Raw genomic sequence first — 15,223 nt, 5'->3', positions numbered from 1 at the left:
CTGGAGGATACGAGGACATGGAGCTGCTGTCATTTCTCTGTCTCCTGTCTGACACTCTCGCTTCTGTTCATGACAGATGATGGATGGTCAGCAGCTGGCAGCCCCCAGTCCCCCCTCCAGATTTTCCCAATCTGTTCTTTTTTTTCTTTTTCTTCTCTACGCCAAAAATAGACACGTAGAAAAACAATTTGTGACACACACAGCACAAATATATACATATGAATGGTCAGCATCTTATCTGTTGCTGCCAGACCCTTGCATGCGCCTCTTATCATCTCTTCCAGTGTGTGCGTGTGTGCGTGTGTGTTGGTTAAGTTCATTTGAGGCTATGCTGCCACCCAGTGTTCACATTACAAACTGCAGAATAAAAGTTTTAATATTCTCCCCAACCTCCACCCCCGAAAAATGAATTCAAGGATGATTTACACATTTAGACTGAGCAAGAGTAACTCATTCAAAACAGGTGTTGTTTAACGGTTATATTTATATTATATTATAAAGACCCAACAATATTAGAAAGAAAAAAATCACACGACCCTCTATGAGCAAGCACTCGGCGACCGTGGGAAAGAAAAACTCCCTTTTAACAGGAAGAAACCTCTGACCAGACCAGTCTCAGGGAGAGGCATCCAGTCATTTTCATCAGTGATTTTATTATTCAGTGAACCGTTTTGCCTTTATAATGTAAGGGCATTATAATTTTAACAGACATAAAAAAATAACGAAAGCCTGTGAGTGATAAACTAAATTAAGTTTACTACACTGTCACATAAATTTTTGTCCGTAGCACTTCCTGAAGTCTGAAAATCAACATCCTTCATCTAACTTACGCGTAAGTGTTCAAAGCTATACTGACTACATGTATATGTTTGTCTTCATCCGCTTTGGGATTGATTCAGTCTTCTTAGTAGTAATCTCATTTCTTCTAATCCAGCCCTCCTTCCTTTCTTCCCTCAACATGCTCTCACACACACTCGGATATACACATGCTGCCTCTCTCATGTAGACCAGCAACCATTCATGTTGTTGGACTACTGCTGTCGCTGCTGTGGAGTCACGCTCATAAAACGCCATGGACCCATCTCCCTCAAAACTACACCCAGTGATACCTGGGTAAGGACACACTCTGGTACTGTATGTAGAAAATGGTTAGAATACAGTTAGACTACTGTATGTGGAGGGTCAAAATGTTTAGCCAACTTGGTAATAATTTTCTTACTGAAAATTACAATTACTGACAATCATTTGAATTATAGCACCTCATTACACACATAATTAACATTTAGCTAGCAGTGGTTTTGTATAATGTCATATTTTCTAATCCATAAGTGTATGTGGCACTGCACATCTGGTTGTAGGCTTGCATTCCTAGAAATCAAAGCTAATTTCCAGGTCATGCTTTTAAAACATAATCTGTAATCAGGAGATGGCAATAAGATGGCAAACAGACAGCTAGCCAAAGTGTTTAGTTGTGTCTGATGGTATTAGCATGAGCTCAGCTACTTTAATGGTTTTGGACAGACTCACACTGTGATCCAAACTGTTGAAATATACAGTGAGAAGTAATCATAGACGGTATCTAAGGTCTAAACATCCCAGTGAGCTCAGAATATATTGTGAAATGCAATCGAGAAATACTGGAAGATGAGAAAACATTGTACATTAATGTACCTTAACGCCACATATCAGGTGCAGAGTCTGTAAAGTATTCATATATTAAACTGTTAAGCATTTTTCCATTTTTGTGCTGATGTAAAAACTGCTAACACTATCTTACAGTCCTGTGCAAAAGTCTTGAGCCACACCTCTTTTCTTTATAGTCTGCTTCCAAGAAGTTAGTTACTTTTAATTTTTGTTTTTAAAGTGTTGTTGAGCAATAGTTCTCCAGGTCTTTCAAAGTCTGTCTTTGGACATTGGCTGCCTTTCATTTTCAGTCAAGTCCTTGCACCTGTCAGCTGGATATTTTTCTTTTTGTTTGTTTGTTTTTGTTGAGCCAGTTAAGACCTTATGAGCTATGAATCATTCAAGCAAAAAAAAAAAAAACAGGACTTGAGAGATGCATCTGGCCCTTCAGTTGATCCATCTGTTTACTAAAGCCTCATCAGAGATGATCTCAGTGGAAGTGGGGGCATAATAATCTCTCACACACTGCCAGTGCTGTTAAAGCATATGAATGGAAAAACACACACTATCAGTCATGGATTGCCCTCCCTAGAGCCCAGACCTTAACTTTATTGAAGCATTGTGGCATCACTGTAACAGTCATATTGACTTACAGGTTCATTAGAATTGTACAATTGCTATTTTTGCCTTATATACTATATTTCAATTTCTTTTTGCACTTTTCAATAAATTGCTGAACCAATATCCCAATTTCTTGGCAAAATATAAGTAAATGAGGGGTGGCACGAGACTTTTGTACAGAACAGTATATGCCTGAGGTGCCTATTTACATGTTTTTTAGAGAGTTAGTTTAGTAATCGTAAGAGAAATTACAGCAAATGTCTTACATTTTATATATTAAAACATCAGTCTGCCAGTCACAGAAACAAAATGTTTCCAATGTCTTGTCCAAGGGAGACCTGAGAAAATGAAAACACATCACACAAGAACACGATCAGAACAGAGAAACAGTCGTACAACAATAAACAAAGAAATAATAACTGAATTGAGAAAATGTTGGAAGAGTTATAAAAAATCATCAGATACTGAAGCTGTCGGAGCTTGTTTGCAGCTCATTCTATTTGAGCGGTGCGCAGTACCTGAAAGCAGTTCTTCTAACATTAGTGTACACATGGAGAATATATGAGGCTTATTAAACTGTGTGGTGTAATTACTAGATTTAAATGAGAAAAGAGATCTGAGGTAATGAACAACATAAGAGTTTCATTCTGGATATAGAAAGAGAGTGCATATTTACAATCAGGGGCAGAATGAAATATAGAGAAAGATCAAACTGAAAGTAAGAGCAGTATGACATTGATGAAGAAAATAGGAATTTTCTTTGTATCTGCCAGATTACTAAATGTGGATGAACTCAGCAGTAGGTACAGCTGTATGCTGGTATTATGAAATGCACCACTGCTCACTCGATTTTGATTGATTTATTACTAGTGAATGAAAAACCCTACTCAAATCCCAGATTCTTGGCATTATCGCTAGAGTTTGAGTTTCTAACATTCTTAGGTAGGATGTTCCAGAGTTTGGGGGCATAAACTGCAAAAAGCTGCACTTTTCTCTGTCGGAAATACTGGATATCTAACATTTATCATTGGTGATGAAGAAATGAGTCAAAAAAAACACATGAGCAGCTTGACTCGTCATCATGTATCCTGTTACCTTCGAAACCAGAAGTGCCTGTTTATTTTACCCGAAAGTGCAGTGAAAGTTGTTATTCATCTTATTTGCAGACGTCTGACTTGTCACAACAATAACTAATAAGATTAACGATGACCCCATTCCATTAAAGTATGCCAGCAAGCCAGTGAGCCGTTGTGCTGGCACCTGCACACCTGACTGGAATGGAACCAGCTTTTAATGTAATTAGTTTTACCTGTGTCTGACAAGCCAAACTGTCAGCCCTGAGGGGTGTTATCAGCCCTCCTAGGGTGTTATATAACTGATTTTCTGAAAAGGTTGCAGTCAGTCATCTATAAAAGGATGCCTTAGGGAGCACTCATTGACTGTCTGCTGTCAGGAGTTTTCTGGGTCACGTAAGAAGAAGATGGAGGAGAGGAGCAGTGATTTTCTGTCAGCTTCAGGAGCCAAGCAATATATCAGATAACCCGTGTCTTTTCCGGTAAACATCTCCAGATGAGTTTTCTCAGAAAAATGTGAAAATAAAGCCATAACGCTTGATATTTCTGTCCTGCCCTCTCTGTCATAAACAGTTAGAAATGAGGCAAAAATGCTGCCAGTAAGGTGCAGCATTATAAATAAGTAGTATTTCATCACAGAATCTTAGTTACTGTTTGTTCTTTATGCTCCTTCAGAAAGAGATTTTTTTCAGGACAGGAAACTTGGACTACAGCAGGTTTTATAGCTTCTTCATTAGCTTTAATGGTTTAGTCTTCCTTCTCCTCTCTTCAGGTTGTTCTGCAGAATCTGTTGATGTGCATGGTGTGCTTCTACTCTCTCTACTACATCGCGGTCAGTCTCTGCATTGGACTGCTCAGGTAAACTCAGACTCACACGATAATGAGACCCAGTGGGATAAGAGAGACAGATAAGCAGGTTGCAATAGACTTGTTATTGTTCGTGCTCACGTCATTATCTTTTCTTGCTTCATGTCTTCAGGGTTCATGAAATCAACAGCTTGTTGGCTCCATTCGACTACACCGCGCAACCGTCATGGCAGAACCCCAAATACCTGGGTGAGTTACAGTTGTGAAGTAAAACTAGAGGAGCACATCATTTTCATGACCTCTGTTACTTACATTCTGCTGTATTTCAGAGGCCAGTATTTTACAAAATGCTGAATTTATTCAGCTCTGAGGTTATCAGTTACTTTTAAGGTTAAATCCAAAACATATGAGACATATGCTGTCCTCCTCCACAGTGAGTACCTTTAGTCCAATAGTTACACATTTCGTGGTAATAGATTACTTCTATTTCCATTTAACTATAAAGCTAAAATATAGGGTTTTCTTTGTTTTGTTTTTTTACAGAAAGAGATGTAAATGACTATGATAGGTAGCCTTTAAGTGTTTTTAGTGCATTAAAGCCTGAATGGAAATCAGAAAAACTTTAATAACCCCTGCGGGGGAACTGCTTCATAACAGTTGCTCAAGACTGTAGAAATTGTAAAATTATACTACTTCATCAGAAAGAGGAGGAACTGTGTAACTTGACAGCCACAAGAAGGAAGCAAGGACGTCCTGTGACGTTCAGTGCTGCAGTGAGTCATGTTTAGTATATAATTCTCCTCTGAGACATTGCAGCATTCATCGAAAGACAGAAGCTACAGTCATTCGTTTTTACACAGAATTATCTTGGAATTACACACTATTTAAAATGACTTGTGCTGTATACAGTATAATTTAGCTCCTTTCCAGTTTTTCAGAAGCTAAAAATGAAATAAATAAATATGTTTTAATTCAAAATAAAACACATTGACCATATTTTGATTATATGATCTAGAAGAAAAAGTTGTGTGTTCCATCTGTTCTCACAATTGTCTGACTTCAAAGACCCACTGTGGCAACCGCTTGTGAAGAAGCGGGCACCTCTGATTTAATTACTGCATATAATGCGCACATAACTGAGAACTTGGGACAAGGAAACTGTTAAATTTGAGGGATACGTGGATTCTTGTGTTTAAATATATATATAAAGGGCTTGAGCCTATCACAGCTGTCATAGGGCGAGCGCACCCTGGATAGACTGCAAGTCTATCACACAGCTAACACAGAGAGACAGATAACTATTCTCACTCACATTCAGGCCTACGGGCTCTTTCTTTCGTTCTTTCTTTCTTTTAGAATTATTAAAATTTAAAAAAAAAAAAAAAAAAAACAAACAAACACAGGAAACTGAAATAAAAAATTCCCAACATAATGATCTATAAACCCGAACAAAAAGGTGAGCAGAAAGAAGCAGTGGATCATCCAGTCCTGCCCCTAAGTTTGCATATAATCTCTTAATCAAAATGGTAACAATATACATATCTACATACAAATGCATACATACATAAACACATACATAAATACATACTTACACACCTATACATATCCATATGCACATGCATAGATGCACACAAGTCTGTCACTCTACAGATGCCATATTAAATAGTTTGGGACCCAATACTGAACCTTGTGGGACACCACAGGTAAAATATTCAAGCACACAGACTTGACTGACCAATTTGTACAAATTGCTGTCTGTCATCAAGATAACTTTTTAACCAGCTGTTTTTGGCCCCTCTCACATCATATCTTTCCATTTTTTGTAACAATATTTTATTGTCAATTGTATCAAAAGCCTCTTACAGGTCAATAAATATCCCCACTGCATATTTTTTTATTATGTATATGTTCGGTAATATTTTACACTAACTCCATCATTACCATAGATGTTGATCTAGTTGTTCTGAGTGATAAATCACATATATATGTAATTGGACACATAATTTCATGAATTACTTTCTTCAGTATAGTCATATCAATGTCATCACTATCTGTTGAAAATTATTTTTTTACATTTCTATAATCTCTCTTTCTTGTATAATCTCTGCAACTTTCAGAAGTATTGAATTTGGACTTTCTAGTCCACAGTTCTCACCTACATTGTTCTATAGACTCTGTCATGTTGTCAACAAACTTTGGACTGTTGGACAAAGTGAGAGTACCCAGAGAAAACCCACGCAGACACTGGGTGAACATGCAAACTCCACACAGAAAGACTCCGGGCAGATGGTGGATTGAAGCTCAAGATAGTAAAGCAGGAAAATTCTGAAATCAGAATAATGCAACCCTTTTTTCTCTCATGTCCTTTTTGCATATTTAGGTTGTTAAGGATGAAACTTGACCCATGAACACAGTGAAAGAACTCCTCGTGTTTCTCTTATTATTCTCCAAATAATCAAGGTTATTTTTCCTAAATGGGCTTACTTAGGAGAGAAAGGTCAGCTTCAAATAAGATGATTTATTTCTCATTAATCCAAGAAAAGACTGCTGTGAACTTTAAGTCTCAAGCTTGCAGCTCAAAGAGGAAAGTAAACAGGTCGCGGTGTACTGTGTTGTTCCAGTCCTGCTCAAAAATGGGAATTACTCATAAAATCTGGTAAAGTAATCTATGATCCAGGACACCACTGCAGTAACCTACATAGGAGTCATCTTTTTTAAAGGTGTTGGAGAAATCAGAGAATATGAATCTGATAGTGTACCCTGGTAGGTATGTGTGTGTGTGTTTTGCAAGCAGTTAGCCTTCATGATGTGTGAACTAAGAGGCTACCAGACTGCAATCGCTGAGTTGCTGGCATTGGGATGGGCCCTCGTGGTATCGGAACAGGGACCTTCTCCAGACATGTCTCCGGAGGTGGTGGCAGCATTGCTAGTTAATGCAAGGCGATGTGCCAAATCTTCCAAATAAACATTTAAGCCTGTTGGCCCTCTTGATGTCCCCATCTAGCATTTGACTGCTGGGCCTGCAGCCAGCGATCATCCTCATGCCTCTCCGGACATCCCTGGTGTCACTGCGCTGCAGCCCTGGCTCCAGCTTCATCCTGTCAGGCCTCTGATTTTCATTGGTTGTTGTTTCTGGAATCTCCTGACCTGAACAAAAGATTGAAGGGCTCCTACTCAGTATCAGGAGTGCTGTCTGAAAATGTCATTTTATAGTGGCTCAGCATTATCACAGTCGCATGTGACTGGACATAGCAGTTTATTGTTAAAGCAAAAGCAGCTCTGTAAGGTGATGTGCCACTTTTTTGCTTTCTTCCTGCAGTCGGAGTAATTTCCACAGAAGTGACCTATATTTTGGGAGGACTGGTGTTTGCCTGGATTGTGGAGGAGTGGGTTTGGGACTATGCCATAACTGTCACACTTCTCCACATTGCAATGACTGTAGCAGGTATATACACACACACACACGCACGCAGAAACACAAAGTGGATCAATTGAGCGGAACAGCTGATAGGATTGGAGGCCTGGTTATGTAACTGGATATAGAGGCTGCAGCTCAGCGTATAAACCCACGGACACTATTTCATTTGAATGTTCACCGCTAAACTGGAATCAGTTTATCCAAGCATAAAGCTTGCATATTTATCTTTTTCCCCGAGGTCACAGTCAGTATTCATTAGTTTGATAGTAATTGTTGTCACAAAATTTAAATTGTATTCTGGTGTGTTTTGCAGTCATGTCAGACTTCCCTTCAGCTGAGCACTGGTGGATGGCTCTGGGTAAGATTTGTACTCCTTCATTGTTCTGTCCGTGCCTCTGTCTGACTCCAATCTCATTTGCAGAAGACAAAAAAATATCCACTTTGTTTTTCAAGCTTCCAATCTATTTCAAGATATTACATTTCTTCTATCTAGACATACTATAGCTCACTTACATCATGCCTGCAGATTCAGCTGCTCTTGCAGTCCTTTAACTCTTCTCTCCACAGGTACAGGCCTGGTGATGATGATATTTGGAGGACAGCTAATGGCCTACAAATTTTTCAGAAGCAACTTTGTCTATCCGGCTGAACTGCAGAATTTTTGATGAAAATGAAGCATTTCACTGCAGACAGTGTTATTACTGGTATTAGCAACTAAAGTATGTCAATAAAGTTATTTATACTGTACATATTCTAAAGAGAACCACAAGACTGACTTTGTTTCCTTACCAGCTTAGTTCAGTTCAAGTAATAGTCTGATCCCACTTTGTACAAATGGCCTACTTTTGTCAATTTAACATCTTTTTTTTTTTTACCTTTTCTGTACAGTTTATTATATTTCAGTTTTGTATTATTTGTTTACACACTTAAAACTTTAAACATAAGCTTAAAGCAACAGATGTTAAAGTTGGAAAAACTGTGAATTATATACTACCTGTAATCTATTGACTGATATGTGTGCATAGATAGTTTTTGTCTTTTTTTTAAAATTATCATTATTTCTTATGTTAGTGTAAGCTTCAGAATTTGTTACATATATTCACATATAATTTGTTGCTCAACGGTGGCCACACAGTTTTGTCTAAATAAACTCAGTGCACATCTACACAAAAATAACTTTAATGTTTGTTATATTTACAATATTTAAAATCTGTTTGGAATTTGAATTAAAAGTTTTATGAACAAGGACATTTTTATTGTTTCTTTTTTTTTTTTTTTTATCTGTGTGTCTCTATTTTCCAGTCTGTCTTTTTTTTATATATATATATCAACGGGCAGTTAAAGTAGGATGACGATTTCTGTCTGTTAAAACAACACAGACCCCAGTTTCAAAATAGTCAATAGTTCAAAAGGCTCGTTAAGGGCGGAATTTGCAGACTGATGATGATACAGTGCTCTTCCCAAATAAACTGAATTTATAGGCTAAAAGTTTCAGTATTGGGATTGGTAATACCAGCCCCGTGTATAGTTGGCATTGGCTCACCTAAATGTGCAGACAAATTGCACAGACGCGTTTCCTGGACCCATCTTCTGCGCACAGTTTGGGACGCTCGTCAAGGTCACGTGGTGTAATTAACTCAAGCCTGAGCGCCAGAACAAACTAGGGAACTGGCTTTACAGAGTTATCTGTGTAACAGCGCTGTTTACAACAGTTTTAACTCATACTACCGAGTAAATGTCAAGGAACGGGTTAATATCGAGTTTGCGGAGGCTAATAAACGACGAGGAGCCGCTCGAAACGAGGTCTCCGGTAAGTAAACGTGTCAGCAAGCCTGAAAGTTGCTAGCTCAGCTAACTGACCAAATGCTAGCAAAGTTTGAATTTTTGCTAAAAAATATAACCACTATAATGTAATATTACAGCTAGTCTAGAAAAAACATATATTCTTTATGTAGGCTATTATTTTTAAATAGTGCCCAGGTTTGAAATGACACAACTAGCTTGGTAAAATTAGGTACAGTTCACCGTTAGCCTCAAGTGTCAGCTGGTTATGTACTTCACTGCCAGTTCAACACAATGATTTTACATGCAAGAGAATTCTGATTAGTGTCAACAGTATTTACTCTAAATACCTCACATACATAGCTGTGCAAAGGTTTTTATTAAATTTTCTTCATATTTTGCTAGTAAAAGTTTCAGCAATTTATTGAAACGTGCAAAAACAGTTTGCACGATTGTAACGAGTGAGTATTTGGTAAGACCACGTTTTTTCAACAACACAACCAAGCTTTCTATTCATTTCTTTAAGTAGTCTTCAGAAATTGTTCTCCAGGCTTCTTGGAGGATGGTCAAAGCTCTTCTTTGGATGTTGGCTGCTGTTTGTTCTATTCTCTATCAAGATACACACTGTTTCAGTAAAGTTGAGCTGTGAGCTCTGGGGAGGCCAGTCCATGGCTGTGGGTGTTTTGGGGTGTTTGGGATCATTGCCATGCTGAAAAATGAAGGTTTTTCTAACTACTATTGTATGAGGTATCACAATCAGATCGTCATCTATAAAACATCCCAGAGCCTCACTGTTCTACCTCCTTCCTTCCTGACATTTCTTTGTACATACCTACCAATTTGAACCGACAATGTCAGACTGGGATTAATCTCTAAGACCATAAGACCATGTCACTGATTTTCATTTCAGGTGTGTAACGGCTTAAAATACACTGCTCCTCACTGTCTTCGTTTACAGGCACAATATTGTGCTAGAAAAAGCTAGATGGGACGGAGCCTTGTCTCCTACTACAGCTACGCTTTGTTTTTTCGCTGTCGCTGTGTGCTAAAAAGCAGTAAGATTTATTTTTTTTGTAAGAATTTTATTTATTATTATTTTTTAACTACCAGCCTATTTTATTGTGTCATTATTTGCTGCCTATTATGCCATTTAATATTGGTATTTATTTTACTGTGTGTGTGTGTGTGTGTGTGTGTGTGTGTGTGTGTGTGTGTGTGTGTGTGTGTGTGTGTGTGTGTACACAGCCCTTTGTGACCCTTACCTGGTCTACCACTATTTTCCTCTATTTGTTCACTTTTCTTTTTTTGAGGACACAGGGATATTTTTGTTGTATTATTTTTTTATTTTATTTTTTTCCACGAAAGAAAACAACTATGCCGTGCCGTGTTCTTGTGATTAGCTGCTCGTAACAAAGATAAAGATACAATTTTAAAATCAGTTCTTTGTTAAGTTGTTTGTTATGTGTATACCCAACACTTTCATGCCTTGAGTTAGGGGCTTTTTTTATGCTTGAATGATTAATTGGTCAGTTTTAAGTGGCTAAACAAACAAACAAATAATAACTTTGAAAATAGTTAGGTACAAGGACTGGACTAAAATGTGTAAAATAGCAGAGCAGCAAAGAAAACCTTTGAAGACCTCCATAAAGTCTGGGGAACCACTTAAAAAATGATGAGAAATTCTTGCTCCTTGTAAACAAAATATAACGAAATGAAGGGTACACTCACAGTATGAACATTTTTGGTCCTTGAAGTACACATAAATTTCAGTAGCAAATCTATACCAACTTTGTGTCACACATAAGAATGCAGCGGTTGGTGTTTGAGTATAAAATGTGTGTTTGCCAAGTGTCATTTAATCTTCTTTCCATCGTAGAGTCCTTTTGAGCAGCTACGTCCGCGGATGAACGATATCATAGGAGATGGAGGAATCCTGAAGGAGGTGGTCCAGCCAGGAGAGGGCCCGCCTGTCCCCGAAAACGCTTCAGTACTCAGTATGTATGAGTACACATTTCTTGTTAAAGCCTCTTACAGTTGTAAGTTATCATATACGTGAGGTCAGGATTTTTAGTTTGTCTAGCCACAATTCACAAAAATCTCTACTTCTTGTAGAGTGTTGTTCAGATTGTTATGAACCCTGCACCCAGTTGTCTCCTGAAGGTCACGTTTGCCATTTTATGGGCAATAACCTGTGAATTGTGTGAGCTGGTTGAGCTGCTACATCACTGATGGTCTGGTTTTACTTCCACACAGTCCATTACTCAGGATTCCTGGAATATTCTGATCAGCCTTTTGAAACCACCACTCACCTCAAATACCCTCAGATGATGAAGTTGGGGAGAGGTGAGAAATGCTCTACAATGGCTGAACCGTGAGTTTTTTGTTTTCCTGCCTGAAATATACCAGTTTTAAAAGTCATTCTTCAAACAGATGTGACACTGGCCGGGCTGGAGCTGGGTCTGTTGACCATGAAGAAAGGAGAGTTCTCTCGGTTCCTCCTCCAGCCTCAGTATGCTTACGGGGAAATGGGATGCCCTCCATTTATCCCCGCAGCAGCTGTGGTTCTGTATGAGGTTCAGATCCTCGACTACCTTGACTCAGGACAAGTGGATGACTTTATTACAATGAGTCTGGTAGGGAGGCTGCAGGTGCTCTGTTTAGTACTACCAACCTCAGACAGATCTGCATCTTTACCACACATACTTAAAAGCCTCTACTTTTTTGCTTTTATAGCACAGATCAGAAACGGTCTTTGATTTCTGTTCTCCTCCTCAGGAGCAGCAGAACACCGTTCCTATGTCCACACTTCTTGAAGTTGTCAACACACTGCGGAGCTTTGGCAACCGTTTCTTCAACCAGAACCGATATTACAATGCCAAAGATCGCTATAAACAGGTACATTTTGAAGTATGTTAATTGTTTTTATTTTTAATTACGTTTTACTGCGATGGCTAATATCATGCCAAGTTGTTCTTGGTGAAAGTGTTTTTTTATTATATTTCTCTGCTTTGCCTGCAGGCTATGACGCTGCTGGGAAACAGGGAAACACAGAGTGATTTAGAGAAGGAGAGGATCAAGACGGCTCTGCTTCCTCTCTACCTGAATATTTCTCTCGCTGAGCTCCGCCTGGAAAGACCGCACAAAGCCCTGAAATATGGAAACAAAGCCTTGGAGATAGACTCTGCCAACACAAAGGCTCTCTTCCGCTGCGGACAGGTAGGACGGGGCTTTTGTTTGTCTTCCAGACTGTCAGATAAATAATCCTCACTATCTCTGGGGGGTTTAAAAAAACAAACAAAAAAGGGGGTTGATGACACAGGAAAAACAGGAAACAAAATCATTTTTATTCACGCTTTCGTGTTTCAAGTCTCCCAAAACATATTAACTTAGTTAAAGATGCAGTTTGATACACTAATCGCATTTCTTTTAGGCTTACCTGGAGCTGCATGAGTATGCGAGTGCTCAGTGTTGCCTCACATCTGCTCAAGCACAGAAGCCCTTTGACAGTGACATCAACAACCTTCTGAGGAAAGTGACAATGTAAGATGATTTTAATGACTTTAGAATAAATGCTGCTTCAGCTGTTTCTCCTGGCCTGTGTGCAGCAGTATGCACAGCAGTTCGCTGAAACTGTAACAGCTACCTGACCTAGAGCCCTCTGTCTGTCCACACAACCGTGACTATTACATTAATTTTATATTAATGCCTCCACTCACCCACCACTTTTTAGGTGCACTGTGTAACTGCTTCAACAGCTCGTTAAGGTCTATCAAACGTCTAATCAGTCAATCACATGGCAGAAACTGGATTATACATAGTCAAGACTACCTGCTAAACTTTAAACTGTGCATCAGAATGGGGAAGAAAGGTGATTTAGGTGACTGTGAACGTGCCATGATTGTTGGTGCCAGACAGGCTGATCTGAGTATTTTGGGAACTGCTGAGTTACTGGAATTTTCCCACACGGCCATCTCTGGGGTTTAAAAGGAAATGATCCAAAAAAGGGAAAATGAACAGTAAGCAGTGGTTTTCTGCCTCATTGGCCAGACTGCTACAAGCTGCTAAAAAGACGACAGTAACTCGAATAACCAGTTGTTACTCAGCCAATGTGTGCAGAAGAGCATATCTGAATCCACAACTTCCCGCAGGATATCATACCATGTCACAAAGCACACACAAGGCAAAAAGAGGTACAGCCCAGTACAAGCAAGGTGTTCCTCATAGTGGATCATAACTGTCTTTTGTAACATTTGTGAAACCACTCGGAAGATATTCACGTGTCATTTTCTTGTCCCAGGTGCTATAAAGACAGCCTGGACAAAGAGAAAGACTTGTACTCAAAGATGTTTAGAGAGCTGAAGGGCTCAGTGAAAATGTGAGGACCAGCAGGAGGAGGAGGTGAGAAATCCTGTTCATTCATTCTGTCTGGTTTTCATATATTTTAATCTCATCTCCATGGGAGGGTTAACATTTTAAAATGACTTCCGTGTGATGTGCCAGTAACTGTCCTTTTCCCTTAAACCTGCTACACCCGTCGTCACAAATAAATTATAATAAATACACTCTGTATAATAACTTTTAATGAAGCCATGAAAAAAAAAAAATACTAGACTGTGTTTCAAAGTAAAATCTTGTTGGTTAGTTTCCTTCTACTGATCTGGATCTCATCATTTAACCAAACATTAACTGTATGATCTGATACAAACTACAGCTCTCATGAGTTTTTGCCATTTGCACGGACAAATCGTCTTTGACTTCGTCTTTGACTCAGGTATTGGTTTGTTGTTGCAGGTTTCAAGATTCACCATGTTTTCCTTTTATAATTTGTTTTCTACTTACGAAGGGAGTTGGGTTGTAATCATTGTTTCAATTCTTTCAAAATTATCTCAAATTAAGTGTTGTTTTGATATTTTGTTAAATAATGTTTCTCATTAGTACCCTTTCTCTCCTTTGGACTCCTGCTGTACATATTCCTTGCATGTTTGCTGGAGTATTAAGCATTTGCTTGGGATCTTGAGATGATGATGATAATAAAAAATACAATGTTCACTTCTAGAAGAGTTTGTCTTTGTTGACTAACTGGAAACTAAGGTTTTCTCATCTTGAATTTCATCTTCAGTTTATTAGCTCACAACCTAATCTGTTGTAGGCAGATATTATGGATGTAATTCTAATATTAAAACGGCTGTTTGGCTTGTTTGGTTTTTTTTCCATCCTGGCAGTCCAGACAGGATTCATTTCCTCTTACTGAAGCAGATGGGGTAGGGGGCTTACAGGAGTGGGGAGATGAGCTACATTAAGAGTTTGCGCTTAATTGTGAGCTTCACTTGACCTAATTACCTGAGAAAGGATCTCCATTGACAGCAGGGGGTGCCCTTTCTGATACTACTGCTGGAGTGTAGCAGGTACCAGGGTCATAACTGAGCAATGTTTGTAACAAACCAAACTGCCACAAGCAGCCAAACTTGTGCAAACTTAAGATGTGATGATATTGGACTATTTGAGCTGTTAGGAGTGTAAAAAATTACAAAATTACCAATTTTAGCTCATTTTTCAAAACTTATTTGAAAGATTTACTGTTATAGATGCCCTTTGGCCGCCAGTACTCTAGGCCCAAATGAAAGTGATCTCAAAGTGGAGGTAGCGTGAGGGATACTGGGAAGAAACAAAGCAGGAAGTAAGTGAATGATGAATAAAACTGAAGTCATGGAGAGACTGAGTTGAGTGGTGGCATGACCTCAGAGGTGGGGAGGTGCACAAAAATCTAATTTACTTCTCTGGCTAATCCAATTTTCACTGTGTGGGTGGGTCAGTTTTACTATCAACTCCCACCACATGGTGAGTACAGTAGGTTGTGCTTTGTGAAACAAAGCTTTACTGAATTCAATCAGGCAACAAA

At 38.8% G+C, this 15,223-nt stretch overlaps 2 protein-coding genes across 6 annotated transcripts; both read left to right on the top strand.

Moving 5' to 3' along the window:
- Window positions 1–869: 869 nt before the first annotated feature.
- tmem244 (transmembrane protein 244) lies at window positions 870–8,773 on the top strand. Of its 2 annotated transcripts, XM_085382903.1 has the most exons (6): window positions 870–1,113; window positions 4,090–4,175; window positions 4,297–4,373; window positions 7,444–7,569; window positions 7,856–7,900; window positions 8,110–8,773. In XM_085382903.1, exons 1-6 carry the CDS (start codon window positions 1,021–1,023, stop codon window positions 8,205–8,207), a joined length of 525 nt encoding a protein of 174 aa, XP_085239029.1. In that variant the 5' UTR covers window positions 870–1,020; the 3' UTR covers window positions 8,208–8,773. The 2 variants fall into 2 exon arrangements, with proteins under 2 accessions (XP_085239029.1, XP_085239028.1); XM_085382902.1 differs by having other exon boundaries at window positions 7,856–8,144.
- Window positions 8,774–9,175: 402 nt separating this feature from the next.
- Window positions 9,176–14,339, top strand: fkbp6 (FKBP prolyl isomerase 6). 4 transcript variants are annotated; one of them, XM_085382516.1, is made up of 9 exons: window positions 9,176–9,352; window positions 11,201–11,318; window positions 11,578–11,667; window positions 11,755–11,972; window positions 12,100–12,219; window positions 12,343–12,540; window positions 12,755–12,864; window positions 13,622–13,722; window positions 14,116–14,339. In XM_085382516.1, exons 1-8 carry the CDS (start codon window positions 9,278–9,280, stop codon window positions 13,701–13,703), a joined length of 1,011 nt encoding a protein of 336 aa, XP_085238642.1. In that variant the 5' UTR covers window positions 9,176–9,277; the 3' UTR covers window positions 13,704–13,722; window positions 14,116–14,339. The 4 variants fall into 4 exon arrangements, with proteins under 4 accessions (XP_085238642.1, XP_085238644.1, XP_085238643.1 ...); XM_085382518.1 differs by having other exon boundaries at window positions 11,755–11,957; window positions 12,755–12,856; window positions 13,594–14,339; XM_085382517.1 differs by having other exon boundaries at window positions 11,755–11,957; window positions 13,622–14,339.
- Window positions 14,340–15,223: the final 884 nt, after the last annotated feature.

The sequence above is a fragment of the Rhamphochromis longiceps genome, linkage group LG15, assembly GCF_057381845.1.
Source record: "Rhamphochromis longiceps isolate RC_006_pf linkage group LG15, R_longiceps_female_GT1.1, whole genome shotgun sequence".
NCBI classification, from domain to species: Eukaryota; Metazoa; Chordata; class Actinopteri; order Cichliformes; family Cichlidae; genus Rhamphochromis; species Rhamphochromis longiceps.
This window is presented reverse-complemented; position numbering and strand designations above follow the sequence as displayed.

Bases quoted from the DNA above. Each gene is read 5' to 3' on its own strand.
- tmem244 (XM_085382902.1), top strand. From the start codon at position 1,021: ATGTTGTTGGACTACTGCTGTCGCTGCTGTGGAGTCACGCTCATAAAA. The intron at 1,114-4,089 runs GTAAGGACACAC...TCCTCTCTTCAG, and splicing joins CTACACCCAGTGATACCTGG to GTTGTTCTGCAGAATCTGTT. The intron at 4,176-4,296 runs GTAAACTCAGAC...TCATGTCTTCAG, and splicing joins CTCTGCATTGGACTGCTCAG to GGTTCATGAAATCAACAGCT.
- fkbp6 (XM_085382516.1), top strand. From the start codon at position 9,278: ATGTCAAGGAACGGGTTAATATCGAGTTTGCGGAGGCTAATAAACGAC. The intron at 11,668-11,754 runs GTGAGAAATGCT...TTCTTCAAACAG, and splicing joins GATGATGAAGTTGGGGAGAG to ATGTGACACTGGCCGGGCTG. The intron at 11,973-12,099 runs GTGCTCTGTTTA...TCTCCTCCTCAG, and splicing joins GTCTGGTAGGGAGGCTGCAG to GAGCAGCAGAACACCGTTCC.